General features: G+C 39.0%; 3 protein-coding genes across 5 annotated transcripts; all 3 read right to left on the bottom strand.

Moving 5' to 3' along the window:
- Window positions 1–1,344: 1,344 nt before the first annotated feature.
- On the bottom strand, window positions 1,345–4,936 carry LOC120771245 (putative inorganic phosphate cotransporter). The gene is made up of 4 exons (XM_040099161.1): window positions 4,900–4,936; window positions 2,950–3,086; window positions 1,793–2,872; window positions 1,345–1,723 (listed from the first exon to the last, which is right to left on the bottom strand). Exons 1-4 carry the CDS (start codon window positions 4,934–4,936, stop codon window positions 1,541–1,543), a joined length of 1,437 nt encoding a protein of 478 aa, XP_039955095.1. The 3' UTR covers window positions 1,345–1,540.
- A 3,176-nt stretch (window positions 4,937–8,112) lies between these two features.
- LOC120771235 (putative inorganic phosphate cotransporter) lies at window positions 8,113–9,955 on the bottom strand. 2 transcript variants are annotated; one of them, XM_040099148.1, is made up of 5 exons: window positions 9,878–9,955; window positions 9,658–9,794; window positions 8,494–9,579; window positions 8,304–8,436; window positions 8,113–8,234 (listed from the first exon to the last, which is right to left on the bottom strand). In XM_040099148.1, exons 1-5 carry the CDS (start codon window positions 9,939–9,941, stop codon window positions 8,212–8,214), a joined length of 1,443 nt encoding a protein of 480 aa, XP_039955082.1. In that variant the 5' UTR covers window positions 9,942–9,955; the 3' UTR covers window positions 8,113–8,211. The 2 variants fall into 2 exon arrangements, with proteins under 2 accessions (XP_039955082.1, XP_039955081.1); XM_040099147.1 differs by having other exon boundaries at window positions 8,113–8,436.
- Window positions 9,956–14,834: 4,879 nt separating this feature from the next.
- On the bottom strand, window positions 14,835–16,576 carry LOC120771244 (putative inorganic phosphate cotransporter). Of its 2 annotated transcripts, none has more exons than XM_040099159.1 (4): window positions 16,497–16,576; window positions 16,292–16,434; window positions 15,149–16,222; window positions 14,835–15,092 (listed from the first exon to the last, which is right to left on the bottom strand). In XM_040099159.1, exons 1-4 carry the CDS (start codon window positions 16,552–16,554, stop codon window positions 14,919–14,921), a joined length of 1,449 nt encoding a protein of 482 aa, XP_039955093.1. In that variant the 5' UTR covers window positions 16,555–16,576; the 3' UTR covers window positions 14,835–14,918. The 2 variants fall into 2 exon arrangements, with proteins under 2 accessions (XP_039955093.1, XP_039955094.1); XM_040099160.1 differs by having other exon boundaries at window positions 16,292–16,428.
- Between the last annotated feature and the right edge of the window lie 251 nt (window positions 16,577–16,827).

Raw genomic sequence — 16,827 nt, 5'->3', positions numbered from 1 at the left:
TTTAGCACGATGTGTCCAGTTCGAACCAACTTAGAAGATAGGATAGTGAAAACAATTCATAAATAAAAAAATACCTTTAAGGCTCTATTAAATGGTCGCTCTATTAGCCGGACATCGCCATTACCCATGCACGTTGGCCGGTCCCACAATTTGTTGATGTTTATTAAGTACAATGTATTAAGCGAACAACTCCATTAACTGGAAAGCAAGGTTAGTAACCAGACATTGAAAAAGCAGCCTTAAATTCGTTATTTTTTCCAGTGGAATTTATTTGTATGAACGTATTTAAAAACAAGAAAAAACGTTAACTTCGGCTGCACCGAAGCTAATATACCCTTCACAGGTGCATTTCTTTTAGTAACTATGTGTTCAGTTTGCATGGAAGCTATATGCTATAGTAATCCGACCTGAACAATTTTTTCGGAGATTACATTGTTGCCTTAGAAAATAATCTATACCAAATTTGGTGAATATATCTTGTCAAATGTGAAAGTTTTCCATACAAGAACTTGATTCCGATCTTTGAGTTTGTATGGTGGCTATATGCTATAGTTAACCGAGGTGAACAATTTCTTCGGAGATTACATTGTAGCCTTAGAAAATAATTTGGTGAAGATACATTGTTAAATGTGAAAGTTTTCCATACAAGAACTTGATTCCGATCGTTCAGTTTATATGGCAGCTATATGTTATTGTGCTCCGATATCAGTCGTTCCAACAAATGAGCAGCTTCTTGAAGAGAAAATGACGTTTGCAAAATTTCAAAAGGATATCTTAAAATCTGAGGGACTAGTTCGTATATGTACAGACGGACGGACGGACAGACAGACAGACAGACAGACGGACATGGTTAAATCGACTCAGCTCAACATACTGATCATTTATATATAACTTTATAGGGTCTCCGACGCTTCTTTCTGGGTGTTACAAACATCGTGACAAACTTAATATACCCTGTTCAGGGTATAATAAACCTCAAGACAAAAATGTTCTCGCTTTTATTCGTAAATAAAATTTCACTGTATTGAATAGTTTACTATTTGAATAATAGTATAAAATTTATATCACAGCAACGCGTGGCCGGATCCACTGGTGTATATATGTATAACTTACAGCGTTGGAGTTTCCAACGTGGCAAACTTAATGGACCCTGTATAGAGTGTATTGACAAATACAATTGTCAGTAATTTGAAAAATAAAACTTAGTAAACGATTTGCGTCGACTTTAACGACATAAGTCAAACAAATTAAGTACTTCGCTGATTTCAAAATATTTTCCACTTAAACACATTGTAATCAATGCAAGTAATTATAGAAGGTCAATGGACTAATGACAAACAAAAATAAATTTACATATGTACATTTTTATTCCTCTCTGTTTAACGCCACACCTCATAACTTTGTAAAAGCTATAAGGGTCAACTTAAGCAAACTTACAACACTACAATTAACTAATGACATCAGCACATTACAATGCATAAATCGGGCAAGCAGGTCGCATAAATATCATAATATAAATAAGAATACGTTGTATTTGGCGCTAATAGACTTCTTTCTCCACATTGACTGGCTCGAATTTGATATGATCCCTTTGCTGTCCCGCCTCTTTAGGATAGTTCCATCTCTGAATTTTGACCTGACCGAAGAGGATAAATAGCAGATTGCCAATAAAGTAAAGCGCAGCGGTTATATTGAATATGATGCGCCATTGATTGACGTTTTTCTAAAAATATATAAAAAAAACACAAGAAAATAAAAAATAATACAAAAAATCAGCAAAACTTTCACCCACCGAATCAGTGACGATGAAGCCCACCAGCAGGGGCGCAACTACACCCATTAAATTTGCCATGCAATTAGCCACGCCCATTAGTATGCCAGCAAAGTTGGGCGACAAGTCAATGTGATTGGTTAAGAAGCCCAAGTAAGCTGCTGAATTGACACCGATTAAGATGACAAGTAAACCAACTGCCAAACTGCTTTGATCTTCGCGCAAATAACCCAGTAATATGAGTGGCAACACCGGCACCCAGAAGCCGATGGTATTGAAAAGTTTACGACTTGTGCGTATGCTGATCAAATTTCGTTTGATAAGGAAATTATTTAGGCCACAAAACCCAAAGGTCAGGAACATATTAACCAGGTACGGTAGCGCCGACATGACAGCATTGCTTTTGATATCCTGTTTCAGTATATTCTTCATATATGACGGAATTTGTATGAGCATAGTCCAGAAGCCCCAAGCGAATGTGCTCTGTGCGATTAGAATGACTAAGAATGGTACCGAGGTGAGTATTTTAACCCATGGCGTCTTCGTTGGTACATGCTCCTCCTCCGGTTTAGTCGACGTCACCAATGCTGATTGAATGTATAATTTCTCTTCGGCAGATATCCATTTGTAGTCACTAGGTTCGCTGGCGCCCACAAAGTACCACATAACAGCATACAATAAACTTATCAAACCGGAAATGTAGAAAATGCCAGGCCAGCCTAATGACGACGACGCTATAGTACCGCTGATGCCCATCATTAGGACGCTACCGAATTGTACGCCCGTATAGCAGAAGGTGCCGATCGAACCGCGTTCCTCGGGTGGCACCCACTTGGAGAGTAGCGTGTGTGTAGAGGGGAAAATGCAACCCTGTATCAAGCCTTGCACCACACGCAATGCAAAGACCAATTTCCAATCGCCTAAGCGCGCTGTCAGCGGTGTGAGCATGCACAAAATACTGCTGAGGCTCAAACTTAGGAGCAACATAATTTTACCGCCATATTTGTGCGCCAACTGACCGCCAGGTATTTGTGTCACGAAGTAGCCCCAGAAGAAACCGCTTAGCAGATATGATTTTGTTTGCTCCGACCATGCATACTCCTGTGTAGGTGAATGATATGATTATAGATACTTATACTATATATAGTTATATAGTTGGCAATGCAAGCTCACTTTACCTCAAAATCCGGATTTGTTGCATTCCGGTCCGTCATTGCCACAATTGCCACGGAAAAATTAACTCGTTGTGCGAAAGCCACTGTTAGACCGATGAAAATCATGAAACACTGCACATGACGAGCGCCAAAGAATGAAGCTGAAAGTGAAAAATGAAAAAAATTATAATCATGATTTTTTTACATAGAAGTAGTGACTACGCTCCATGATAGGGCGCTATTAATCTCATATTTTTTGATTAAACCTCAGCTTCAAAAGACATATTTTTAAATCTCTCTGCTATTAGATAATTGTTGTGTCAAATATATTAACCAGCTTGAATGACCCAGAATATGGAAATAAAAATAATAATTTGAAGAATTAGATTTATTACTGAAACCCCAATTTTACGAAAAAATGCTGCTAATACCAAAAACGTCTCTTTCTGGGCTCTAGTATCGTTGGCAAGAGCTTGTTTTATTTCAAATTTGATTCAAATTGGCCGAAGAGTTCCTAAGTTTTGTTATGTCACTTTAAAGTGGGCGGTGCCACACGAAGTAATTTTCACAGGCTTCTCTTGAACACAACTTTACTCCATTACGGGAGTTCTGCATTAACCGAAACAAATGGTAGTCCGATGGTACAAGGTCAGGGCTATATGGTGAATGCATCAAAACTTCCCAGCAAAGCTCTCCCAGTTTTTGCCGAGTCATCAAAGATGTGTGTGGTCTAGCGTTGTCCTGAAGGAAGACGAAGCGCTTTCTGTTGATCAGTTCTGGCCATTTTATTTCGATTACATGCTTCAATCTCATTAGTTGTTAACAGTAAAATATAGAGTTAATCGTTCAGCCAGGCTGGAGCAGCTAGTGGATGATTACTTTCCAATTCCCCCAAACACTCAGCATAACCTTTCGAGGCGTCAATCGTGGCTTTGCGACCATTTTTTGGGTTTCACCACACTTGGACCATGATCTTTTTCGCACATTATTGTCGTATTTGATACACTTTTCGTCTCCTTTTACCACTCGCTTTAGAAATGCATCGATTTTATTTTGTTTCAGCAAAGAAAAAATAGCGAATTTCTTAATTTTTTTCACTCAGTTTTGAACAGCTGTAACTTTATTTCAACTTTCCTGAATTTAATTTTTAAAATTACTCTTTTCCAACACTATATGGTATGACACAATGTGATTGGTAGCACTGGAGATATACGACTGCAATGACATCTCTTGGCAAAATACGAAAAGACCTTTTCGACTATCTTTATAATAGGAAAATATTTTCTCTACGTTTAGTCGGTATAGCTTTAGTAGTTTGTGATGCTCTGTTTTCAAATAAATTTTAATCCGCTGATTATCCTTCTCACATAGGCTCAGATATTCTCAAGTTATAACACTATATATTTTTCTGAGTTTTCCAATGTTCAAATAAGTCATTAATGTTTCGGGTAGATCACTTGTGAGCAATTAAAATTAAGTTCTTTATCATTGATCACAACACATAGACGAAAAGTTTTGATTCCAGCTTATTCGTTGGGATTCAAGGTGTTTCAAACTTAGCACAAAGCTGTCTTATGTCGAAAGTGCTGAGACACTTGTAACTGTTATTCTCTCAAAACACTTCGACGGTTGACAGTTTATGATTATTTCCGATTTTTAAGTTTAGTGCTTGAGTGTAATCCTTTTGTGTATGGTGCAGCTAATTTTGAAAGTTAGTTTCGACTGATTTGAACTAGAAATTGTATTTTATATTTATAACTTTCCTTATGTTAATTTCAATGTGCTTTTCCAATCATTTCACGTTCTCAATACTTGCTTGTCCGTTATAAAAAATTTAAAGCCATTCATTTTATTCTTCGTTCTTATAATTCAAACTTCTTTTTCTGATTGTGTGATATATTTTCAAAGGATATTGAATTATAAACCGCTTACTTTGTTGCTAAAATTTATCCTTAATTCCTACACTTCACAAACCTTTTTCTTCTCTTTCATATTTCGCACTTTTCTCCATTTTCACGAATAGGTTTTTATTATTGCAGTTAGAGGAAGTAAAAAATTAAAATGGTTTTTGACATTTCCCGAATCCAATTTTGGCGCGTGCGAATGCTTTGAGATGTGGCAAGCTTCTAAAAGTTTTCTTCAGCAACAAGTTACTCCCCAGCTTCCATAGATATAACTGTCAGAGGCAAGTACATGTAGCGAGTTATTAAGAAAATAATCAAAACGATTATTAGGGAGATTATAAATAAGTAGTAACTACAAAAGATTTGCAAAGAACACACTTTATAGATGAAGATATCTCTGGGTAACGTTAACACTTGTATCATCACAAATAAATTATTATAACATTTATATTTAGTATCTACTTCTTATTTATTTAAATGTGCACCACTTGGCTAGGTCGCTCTTATGATAAAGACCTTTAATATACATATATAAATACGTATACATTTTTAGTATTTAAATGTTATTTATACTTGGTCACAAATACTTTGGTGCTACCGATTTTTTTTTCTCCATACACCACCGCCGTAAGTTGGACTTGCAGATTAACTCATATTTATGAACACGATTAAGACTTATCTCTCGGTCATATGTACATATGTACATACAGTACACACATGGCGCTTATCAAGTGTGATGCTAGCTGCACGTTGTCTGAGTAATTATACACAAAAATATACATGCAAATATATAATAGTAGTAGGTATATAATAGTAAACAAGTAAATAACAGAGTGTGTAAACATGACAACGTCTTTAAAGCGCCAAGCACTTGAGGATTTGCATGCCGCTCTTTCTGCTATAACTATTCATAACGGAAGTTAGGACCCATTCGTAGTGGAAATTTTTTTATTCAAAAGTACCGTTTAACGTAAACAAGCAAATTGCAAAGTCACTTAAAGTTATTCGCATCCCGAGAATGTACCGAGTTTAACGTCAATAAAAGAGGCTGCTCGTGACATTACTGTTAGAAAACTTCAACACATTTAAATTGTATTATAAATATAACACGTTTTATCTAATAATAAATTTAAAATAAAACACATACTTAAAGAAGTGCTAGGGTTACATTGGGCACAAGAGGGGAACATATGGACTAATATCCCAAATTTATAATAACAAGTCACATTATTTCGAAGTCAATAATTAAGGCACTAAAATAAGTCAAGTAAAGAACGGTTGCTGTCTTGGCTAAATGTAAGCAAGAGTAAAAGGTCCCTCACCTTATAAAATGGTAACAAGATGTAAAGATAACAAAAAAGTTATAAGCGCCACAAAGTGTAAGCAAAGCGGCCATTGACCACTTGTAATGTAAAAAAATAGGTCAGTCAGTGACCCCAAATGTAAACAAAGGTTGTTGACTTGGCTAAATGTAAGCAAAAGGGTCATTGATCTCTTAAATTCTAAACGAAAAGGTCAGTGATCTGAAAATCAAACAACGTTCTGGAATTTGCTAAATGTAAGCAAAAGGGTCATTGACCTCACAAAATTAAAACAAAGTGGTCATTGACCTCTTAAATTCTAACGGGTCAGTGATCTGAAATTCAAACGTGGTTGTGGATTTGGCTAAATGTATGTAAACAAAGGATTCATTGAGATGTAAAAAAAAGAGTTCGTGACCTGAAATGTAAACAAAGGTTATTGATTTGGCTGAATGTAAACAAAGGTCGTGGACTTGGACTGTATTGAACAATTTGAAAATTGCTAAATTTTCCTGGTGCCTACACGACGATTTTCAGGAACATTTCTTAATTTCTGCATGTTAACGTCAGAGGTAGATAAGGAACTCACATAAGACTTTTGTTCTGTTGTAATGTTAAGTGTAGAAAGTAGCTTCAAACTAAATAACTACAATTTAGTTTTTCAGGCCGAAGTGGGCTTCTGCCTTAATCAGCAAACCTTTTAATGAACAACCAAGCTGTCCGTAAGGTCTATACTAAATGTAATCTAGGTTATGAATGAGGCAATAACTAGATTTTCAGTCGTATGCCAATCGAAGAAAACGAAAAGGCAGTCACCGCACTGGGGCAAATAGGAACATAATTCCCGTAAGCTACCTAGACCATTCAGCTCTTCAAAGAGATGTTTGAGGCAATAGAGAAACACCTAGATCTATTAAAAATTTATTTTGTGGTAGCATTGGTGATGGACTGACCAAAAAGCAGCTACTTCTAAGCAAATGGGAATTTGTAGTAATATCTAACCTAACGTTAAGATACCACCACTAGGTTTTTTACAAAATCCATTTAGTTTTTGAATAAGGCTTAGTTTGGTTGCAAACCGGTAGTACAATGCACCTATAGAAGGCCGAAGTGCGGGCGCCTGCTGTCTGGCGTTCCTGTGTCTTTCTTTACAACCAACCAACAACCTCAACCTGAGGTCCATGAATAAAATCGGCTGCCGTAAATCCCATTATCCAATTTTCTTACCGATTCACGTACAATATTATATTTATCATTAAATATTACGGTTGGTACTTTAAGCAATATTCAACCTAATAGGAAAATCCTTTGATCCGGTTTCCATTTTACTTGAGTAAAACCAATCATGCGACACTGTACAAAAGTATTATCATTTAAGCCATAATCAAATGTTACGAAATAGAAATGCAAATATTAGTATGTTCACCAAATACTAATTCTCACTAAACATATAATTCTCTTTAAAGATACCAGCTCACTTAAAGACTAGGCGTTATTCAAATAAGTGCACACAACTGTGCAGTTCTCTATCTGCAATGACTCTAAAGAATTTAGCATTTTGTAATCCAGCGAATTAATTTTTTTTATTTTAATAAATGTTTTGATACATTGTGTCCTATATCTTCTCACATGTGGCTTGTTGTTAATATTCTGTTTTATATTTAATTTTTAATTAATTAATTTTTGTTCCTTCTACTTGTTTGCATACAACTTAGTAGGAGCGACCGCCGATGTTCTTGCTTGGCTTTTAAGGGGAGAGACCGCGTTTATTCTATTTATTTACAATCACAATTATAGAAGTTCTTTTTCGGACATTTTCTTTATATAAATTAATTTCTTCCATATAAATCTTTGGTTATACTGATGTATGGATATTTTCGATAATCATGAGTTATTTTTACTTTATTTAAACAAAATTATCTCAAATAAAAATAGCAAAGTTAAAGATAGGACTTTGATAACAAAAATGATAATTTCAGGTGAACAAAAATCAAAAATACAAAATAAAAAATGAAAATACATCAACTCAAGCATTATGCTCCAGCTCCCCTTATTTGCTAGCTAAAGTATAGATACTTTCATCAATCGCCGTTTTGTTGGACACCTATTTAAATACAAATTAGATTAGATATACACCAGGTCAGCAGCAACTGCTGAAATCTGATATGCTTACGATCTGTATCTCGTTTCACCGGCTCGTTCCACGGCTGCAATTTAGTGCTACCCAAAGTTATAAACAGTAAGTTGGCAATAAAATAGAACCCAGCCATAATGTAAAAAATAAAACGCCACTGATTTGGGTTTGTCTGTAATTGGCAATCAGTAAATATTATATTTACGTTTATTATTTTTGACCAACTCACCGTATCTGTCACAATGACGCCAACAAGTAACGGTGCAAAAATGCTCATTACATTAGCTGCACAGTTTGTAATGCCCATCATAGCGCCGGCGAAATTCGGTGATAAATCCATGTGATTCAAAAGATAACCTAAAAATGTTGCCGAGTCGGTACCAACACCGACAGTTAGTAAGATAACAGCCAAATCAACATTATCGGCGTCGACAAACCCCAGTGCAATGGCGGCCGTCATCGGTGTCCACATGCCGATCGTGTTGAAGATCTTACGGCTAGCGTTTGTGCTCAACACTTTCCTTGACAGCAGTATCTGACCGAGGGCACAGAAACACAGACCGAATACTAGATTAGCGGTATATGGCAGGGCGGAGAGCAAGGCATTACTCTGGATATCTTTGTCGAACACATTCTTTATGTAAGAGGGTATTTGTGTCATCATTGTCCAATAGCCCCAATTGTAGGCACAATTGCAAAGGAGTAGCACCCAAAATGGCAAGGATGTGAGTATGCTTAACCAAGGTGTGGGCAACTTTGCTGAGGTGGCATTATTGTCACGCTTAGAAATCACTGCTAATTCTGATTCGATGTAATTTCGCTCCTTGGGTGTAATTAATTTGGATTGATGCGGTGCATCAGCGCTCCACAGCAGCCACACCAAACACCAGATAATGCCACAACCGCCGGAAACATAGAAAATGCTCGGCCAACCAAACTTTGAAGCAGCTAGTGTGCCACTAATACTCAATATGATGATCGTGCCAAATTGTGGGCCGGAATAGCAAATTGTTGCAAGTATACCGCGTTCAGCTGGTGGCGCCCATTGTGCCAAAAGCGTATGCGTAGAAGGATATAGGGAACCTTGACAGAAGCCTTGCAGAAATCGTATAGCGCAAATGAATTGCCAATTACCCAGTTGTGCGCTTAAGGGCGTAAACAAGGCGAGAAATCCAGAAATACCGACACCGTAGAGATACATTACTTTACCGCCGAAACGATGCGCCAGCTGACCGCCTGGTATCTGCATGAGGGCGTAACCCCAAAAGAAGCTGCTCAGTAGCAGTGACTTTGTTTGCTCCGACCATTCATACTCCTATATATATATTGAAGACAATCACCGTTATAATTAAAAAAAAAAAAACAAAAACAGATTTAAAAATTACGAACGCACCGGAAAATCTGGATTTGTGGAATTGCGATCCATCATTGCCACAATGGCCACTGAGAGATTGGCTCGCTGCATAAACGCTACACAGAAACCGGAGAATATCAGCATACTTTGCAAATGTCGTACGCCCACTTTCGGACCTATTGAAAATATAAAGTATGCGGGTACACATGGTAACGTCGAAAATTAGTGCGTTGCCCCTCAGAATACGGTCTATACTTGCTGTCAGTTACTGCCGCAGTCTCGTCAGAATTTTCAGCGGTAATACGAGTATCCTTCAATACCATTATCACAATTTTTGTAATGTTAACTGCTCGGAGATAAAATTAAAACTGATTACATTTTGCGGCATTTCATGTCGTTCAGTTTCTTATCGTTTACTGTTTCCATAAAGCACTTTAGATGTAATGTAATTTAACAGACAAAGCACTTAAAATATTTACTTCCAATAAACGTTTAATTAATTGATTGCTCTACAACCTACACTAACATTTTCATCGTTAGTATCATAAATGTTAGTCAGTGCTAAATCTACAATTAACAATTGTTAAACTATTCGGCTTGCGCGAGCTGCATAATTCGGCCTGTCTGGATTATATTTGATCAGATAGCATTTATTCATCAGTAGTGAAAAGTGATTTTACTGAAAAGTACTTTCTGTGCTCGTATGCCTTTCTGACGTCGTTAATAGTTCTGCTTTTTAGATCTACAGTGCCATGTTTTGCAGAAACACGAATTGGTGCATGGAAAGATAGATTTTTGACGATCTATACGAAATTCGTCTTGGATTGATCTACGATCTGGATTGAATTTCTCATATCATCGATAAATACTGGGTCTTCATTGACATCAAATTTTAGAAAAAATAATCGCGCGAAAGTGTTCACAATTTAATTCCATTTATTGGCCTAGTTGAATATTTTAAGTTACTGTAAGCAACATAAATAGCGCTCGTAGGTCGAAAAGTTCTGAGTTTGTGCACTACCAAAAATGTCAAACTTTACGATAATGTTGTGAGTGACCAGTTTGCAACACTAAAGGGTGATCCATTTCGAGATTTCCAACTTTTTTTTAAAGAAAAAACACAGAAATTTCAAATTTAATGGAGAACGTTTATTGTCGTTCGAAAGAACATTCGTTGGCATTTATTTTTTGAAGATTATCTCTTTCAAATGTTGGCCGCAGCTGCGTCTCAGATGGTTAGTCCAATTTTCGATGACTCGTTCGACTTCGAAAAACTTTAAACTTTGCATATCCCCAAAGAAAAAAGTTCAACGGTGTTATATCACATGATTTTGGGGCCAATCGCCCTCCCCAGAATGTGAAATTATCTGCTCAACAAAGTGTTCAATCAATAAATCCATTGATTTATGCGATGTGTGGGAGGTATGTGAAGTGGCGCCGTTTAAAGCCGTTTATATTTTAAAGAAATATGAGCCACACCAAGCCGTTGTTTATTCTGGATGAAATGGCAACTTTTGAGACTTTTTAGGTTACTCCTCGCCTCTAATGCGTAAATTTTAATAGATTAATACGGTAGATACCCATTGAGCCAAAAATGGGCCAAATCGCTGAACACATTTTTTACAGAACGTGAATTTTCGTAATATAGTTGAACGACTTGTAAACGTTGTTCAGACGAAAATGTTTTCATAATAAAATGATTAACAATATTGAACAAAAAAAGTATGACAGCTTGACACTACTCACGCATGACCTTTCAAAAGAAGGAAGTACCTCTAGTTTATGGTGAAAGTTAGGTGAACTTGGCGAGAGTCACTTTCAAGTGCAAACATTAGCACACTTTTTAAGATCGGTTTTTTAAAATTTTGCGGTCATTTTCTTAGAGAATATACCTATCGGTTAAGACAGTAGAAATAATCGGTTTTTTTAAACGACTTCAGATACTTTCCCCTTAAATCTTTTCCGAAATTATCTATCATATGATCTGTGACTTTTTACCAGAATACGCATTGTGTCCGACATTTAAAAGTAGCAGTCGGGAGGATGGAGTCATGTGCAGAAGTTCACGCAAGTGAGGAAAGTTCTCTGATCGCCATTCACGTGGGAGTGGCTAGAAACGATTCTTTTACATATGACTCAAGCAGCTCACTACTTCCGGTCTTTGACCAAGTATCCTCTGGGTAGCCTAAGAACATCCGTTTGAAGGCGAGCTAAAGTGAGAAGGCGAAATATCCCCTACATAGGGTTGTGCGCTGGGTTTAGGACCCGCCACGTAAAAAAACACCCCCAATGAACAGTAACAACCAGCCTCGGATGAGAGACCCCCCTTTTGATGACGACCACGGCAAACGAAATAAGGACTACTATTTAAGGGCACGCACCTGGAATGTCCGGTCCCTTAATTGGGAAGGTGCCGCTGCCCAGCTGGTTGATGTCCTCGTGAAAATAAAGGCTGACATCACCGCCGTCCAAGAAATGCGATGGACGGGACAAGGACAAAGACGAGTAGGTCCTTGTGGCATTTACTACAGTGGCCATATAAAGGAAGCGCAAGTTTGGTGTGGGATTCGTGGTGGGAGAGAGACTTCGTCGCCGAGTACTATCATTCACTCCGGTGAATGAACGTCTAGCCACAATCCGCATCAAAGCGAGGTTCTTCAACATATCGCTGATTTGCGCCCACGCCCCGACGGATGAGAAGGACGATGTGACCCCGCCATGATGTCAAAATCGTGCTTGGCGACTTTAACGCCAGGGTGGGCAAAGAAGGTACCTTTGGCACCACGGTCGGTAAAATCAGCCTCCACGACAAAACATCCCAAATGGATCGAGGCTGATCGACTTCGCCGGGGCTCGAAATATGGTTATCTGTAGTACTAGATTCCAGCACAAAAAAATTCATCAAGCTACCTGGCTGTCTCCGGATCGAAAAACTGCCAAGCAGATCGATCATGTTGTGATAGACGGAAGACACGTCTCCAGTGTTTTAGATGTGCGTGCGCTCCGAGGTCCTAACATCGACTCGGACCACTATCTTGTTGCAGCCAAGATTCGCACCCGCCTCTGTGCAGCAAAAAATGCACGCCAACAAACACAATGAAGGTTCGACGTCGAGAAGCTGCAATCACAACAGACAGCCGAACGATTCTCTACTCGGCTTGCACTCCTGCTCTCTGAGAGCACTCGTCAACAACTCGGTATAAGGGAACTGTGGGACGGCATTTCAAACTCCTTACGTACAGCTGCAACCGAAACCATTGGTTTTCGGAAAGTGCAAAAGAACAGCTGGTACGACGAGGAGTGCCGTGTCCCAGCGGAGAGAAAACAGGCTGCCTACCTCGCAATGTTACGATCGACCACAACACGTGCGGGATGGGATAGATACCGAGAGTTGAAGAGGGAAGCGAGACGCATTTGTAGACAGAAAAAGAAGGAGGCCGAAATGCGTGAGTACGAAGAGCTTGATAAGCTGGCCGACAGGGGTAATGCTCGAAAATTCTACGAAAAAGTGCGGCGGCTTACAAAAGGTTTCAAGCCCGGAGCATACTCTTGTAGAACCCCCAAAGGTGATCTAGCCACCGATGCCCAGAGCATACTTAAATTATGGAGGGAACACTTCTTCAACCTGCTGAATGGCAGTGAATGCATAACACCAGGAGAAGGCGAACCCGATTCCTCAATCGATGACGATGGAGCAGACGTTCCATTACCCGACCATGAAGAAGTTCGAATAGCAATTGCCCACCTGAAAAACAACAAAGCGGCAGGGGCCGACGGATTGCCGGCCGAGCTATTCAAACACGGCGGCGAAGAACTGATAAGGAGCATGCATCAGCTTCTTTGTAAAATATGGTCGGACGAAAGCATGCCCAACGATTGGAATTTAAGTGTGCTATGCCCAATAAATAAAAAAGGAGACCCCACAATCTGCGCCAACTACCGTGGGATTAGCCTCCTCAACATCGCATATAAGGTTCTATCGAGCGTATTGTGTGAAAGATTAAAGCCCACCGTCAACAAGCTGATTGGACCTTATCAGTGTGGCTTTAGACCTGGAAAATCAACATCCGACCAGATATTCACCATGCGCCAAATCTTGGAAAAGACCCGTGAAAGAAGAATCGACACACACCACCTCTTCGTCGATTTCAAAGCTGCTTTCGACAGCACGAAAGGAGCTGCCTTTATGCCGCGATGTCTGAATTTGGTATCCCCGCAAAACTAATACGGCTGTGTAAACTGACGTTGAGTAACACGAAAAGCTCCGTCAGAATCGGGAAGGACCTCTCCAAGCCGTTCGATACCAAACGAGGTTTCAGACAAGGTGATTCCCTATCGTGCGATTTCTTCAACCTCCTTCTGGAGAAAATAGTTCGAGCAGCAGAACTAAATGGAGAAGATACCATCTTCTATAAGAGTGTACAGCTGCTGGCGTATGCCGATGATATTGATATCATCGGCCTCAACACCCGCGCCGTTAGTTCTGCTTTCTCCAGACTGGACAGGGAAGCAAAAGAAATGGGTCTGGCAGTGAACGAGGGCAAGACGAAATATCTCCTGTCATCAAACAAACAGTCGTCGCACTCGCGACTTGGCACTCACGTCACTGTTGACAGTCATAACTTTGAAGTTGTAGATAATTTCGTCTATCTTGGAACCAGCATTAACACCACTAATAATGTCAGCCTAGAAATCCAACGCAGGATAACTCTTGCCAACAGGTGCTACTTCGGACTGAGTAGGCAATTGAGAAGCAAAGTCCTCTCTCGACAAACAAAAACCAAACTCTATAAGTCACTCATAATTCCCGTCCTGCTATATGGTGCAGAGGCTTGGACGATGTCAACAACTGATGAGTCGGCGTTGCGAGTTTTCGAGAGAAAAGTTCTGCGAAAGATTTATGGTCCTTTGCGCGTTGGCCACGGCGAATATCGCATTCGATGGAACGATGAGCTGTACGAGATATACGATGACATTGACATAGCTCAGCGAATTAAAAGACAGCGGCTATCCGCCAGCATTGCATTTTCGTGGTTCAAAATCTTTCTCAGACTTATTTTAGGTGATAAAAAAACACGTTAGATGAACAAAACAGTTATACTCTGTAGCAACATGTTGCAAAAGTATATAAACTAGTTAATAGCTAATTATTATCAAAACAAATATTCTTATATCCAATAGTTTTTTTTTTTTATATTTCGAATATTTTACGCCGCATTCCCGCTTTTTTTGCTTAATATATTTTAGATGCTTTCGTCATTCACCAGTTTGTTGAACACCTATTTAAATACAAGTTTAGATTAGATAGGCTGCAGTGCTGCTTGATATTTGAATTGCTCACGATTTACGTTTCGTTTCACCGGCTCATTCCAGGGCTGCACTTTAGTGCTACCCAGAGTTATAAACAGTAAATTGCCAATAAAATAGGAAAATATCATAGTGTAAAATATCATGCGCCACTGATTTTGGTTTGTCTACAATTGCTAAGAGTTAATATTATATTTGCATCTATTATGTTTAAAGTACTTACCGTGTCTGTCACAATGACGCCAACAACTAACGGGCCAATTATACTCATCAAAGTAGCTCCAAAACTTATAATACCCTGCAATGTTCCGACAAAATTTGGTGATAACTCAATGAAATTCATATAAAAACCCATTAATACAGCTGAATTGAAGCCCACAGACAACGTTAGTAAGATAACGGCCAAATCAGAACTATCGGCATCAACAAACCCCATCGGAATTGTGGCCGCCATCGGTATCCACATGCCAACCGTGTTGAAGATCTTACGGCTAGCGTTCGTGCTCAACACTTTCTTTGACAGCAATAGCTGACCGAGGGCACAGAAACACAGACCGAATACTAGATTAGCGGTATATGGCAGGGCGGAGAACAAGGCATTACTTTGGATATCTTTGTCGAACACATTCTTTATGTACGAGGGTATTTGTGTCAGCAATATCCAATAGCCCCAATTGTAGGCACAATGCGTAATGAGTAGCACCCAAAATGGCACGGATGTGAATATGCTCAACCAAGGTGTGGGCAAGTTCGCTGAGATGGTACTATTCTCACTCTTTGAAATCGCTCCTAATGCTGATTCAATGTAATTTCGCTCCTTTGATGATATTAATTTGGATTGACGCGGAGAATCAGCGCCCCACATTAGCCACACAAGCGACCAGATAATACCACAACCGCCGGAAACATAGAAAATGCTCGGCCATCCTAACTTTGAAGTGGCTAATATGCCACTAATGCTCATTATTATGACTGTGCCAAATTGCATGCCGGAAAAGCATAGTGCTACAAGTATACTGCGTTCGGCTGGTGGGGCCCATCGGGCTAAAATAATTTGCACCGAAGGATATACGGCAGCTTGACAGAAGCCTTGCAGAAATCGCAATGCGCAAATGAATTGCCAATCGCCCAATTGTGTAAATATGGTGAGAAAGCCACCAATACCAACACTGAAGAGCAACATTACTTTGCCGCCGAATCGCTGCGTCAACTGACCGCCTGGTATCTGCATGAGGAAGTAACCCCAAAAGTAGCTACTTATTACCAGTGACTTGGTTTGCTCCGACCAGTCGTACTCCTGTAAGTGTGCATTAGACAATAAATTTTATATTAAAAAATTGAATTCAAATTAAAATTCTGGGCGCACCGGAAAATCTGGGTTTGTTGAATTCCGATCCATCATTGCCACAATGGCCACTGAGAGATTGGTTCGTTGCATATACACTACAGCGAAACCAAGGAATAAAAGGAAGCTTTGCAAGTGTCGCACGCCCACTCGAGGACCTATTCCTAATTATAAAGTCGAAAATTAATGCGATGCCCTTCAGCATACGCTCTACGAGTATACTTGCCTTTAATTTTTTCTGCAATCTCTGTAGCATTCTCAGCGGTAATATCCTTCGATACCATTATCAGAACTTTACTAATGTTTACTGCTCGGAGATACAACTAGAACTAAGTGCATTAGCATTTTAGCTCTACTTGATGGAATAAGCTTTACTATGCTACTATTTACGGCTTTAAGATACAATTAAAAATCCATGAAACTGCGTTTCGTTATTTGTTTGATTTTTTTATCGTCAAATAATTTAATAAAGCACTATAGTTGGTGTAACAGACGTGCATATTAAATATTTACATTTAATAAACTCTTAATTAATTTACCGCTCAAAAGCATGTGCT

This window comes from Bactrocera tryoni, chromosome 3 (assembly GCF_016617805.1).
Source record: "Bactrocera tryoni isolate S06 chromosome 3, CSIRO_BtryS06_freeze2, whole genome shotgun sequence".
Taxonomy (NCBI): domain Eukaryota; kingdom Metazoa; phylum Arthropoda; class Insecta; order Diptera; family Tephritidae; genus Bactrocera; species Bactrocera tryoni.
The sequence above is the reverse complement of the archived record's forward strand: the minus strand, read 5'-3'. Positions and strand labels throughout refer to the sequence as shown.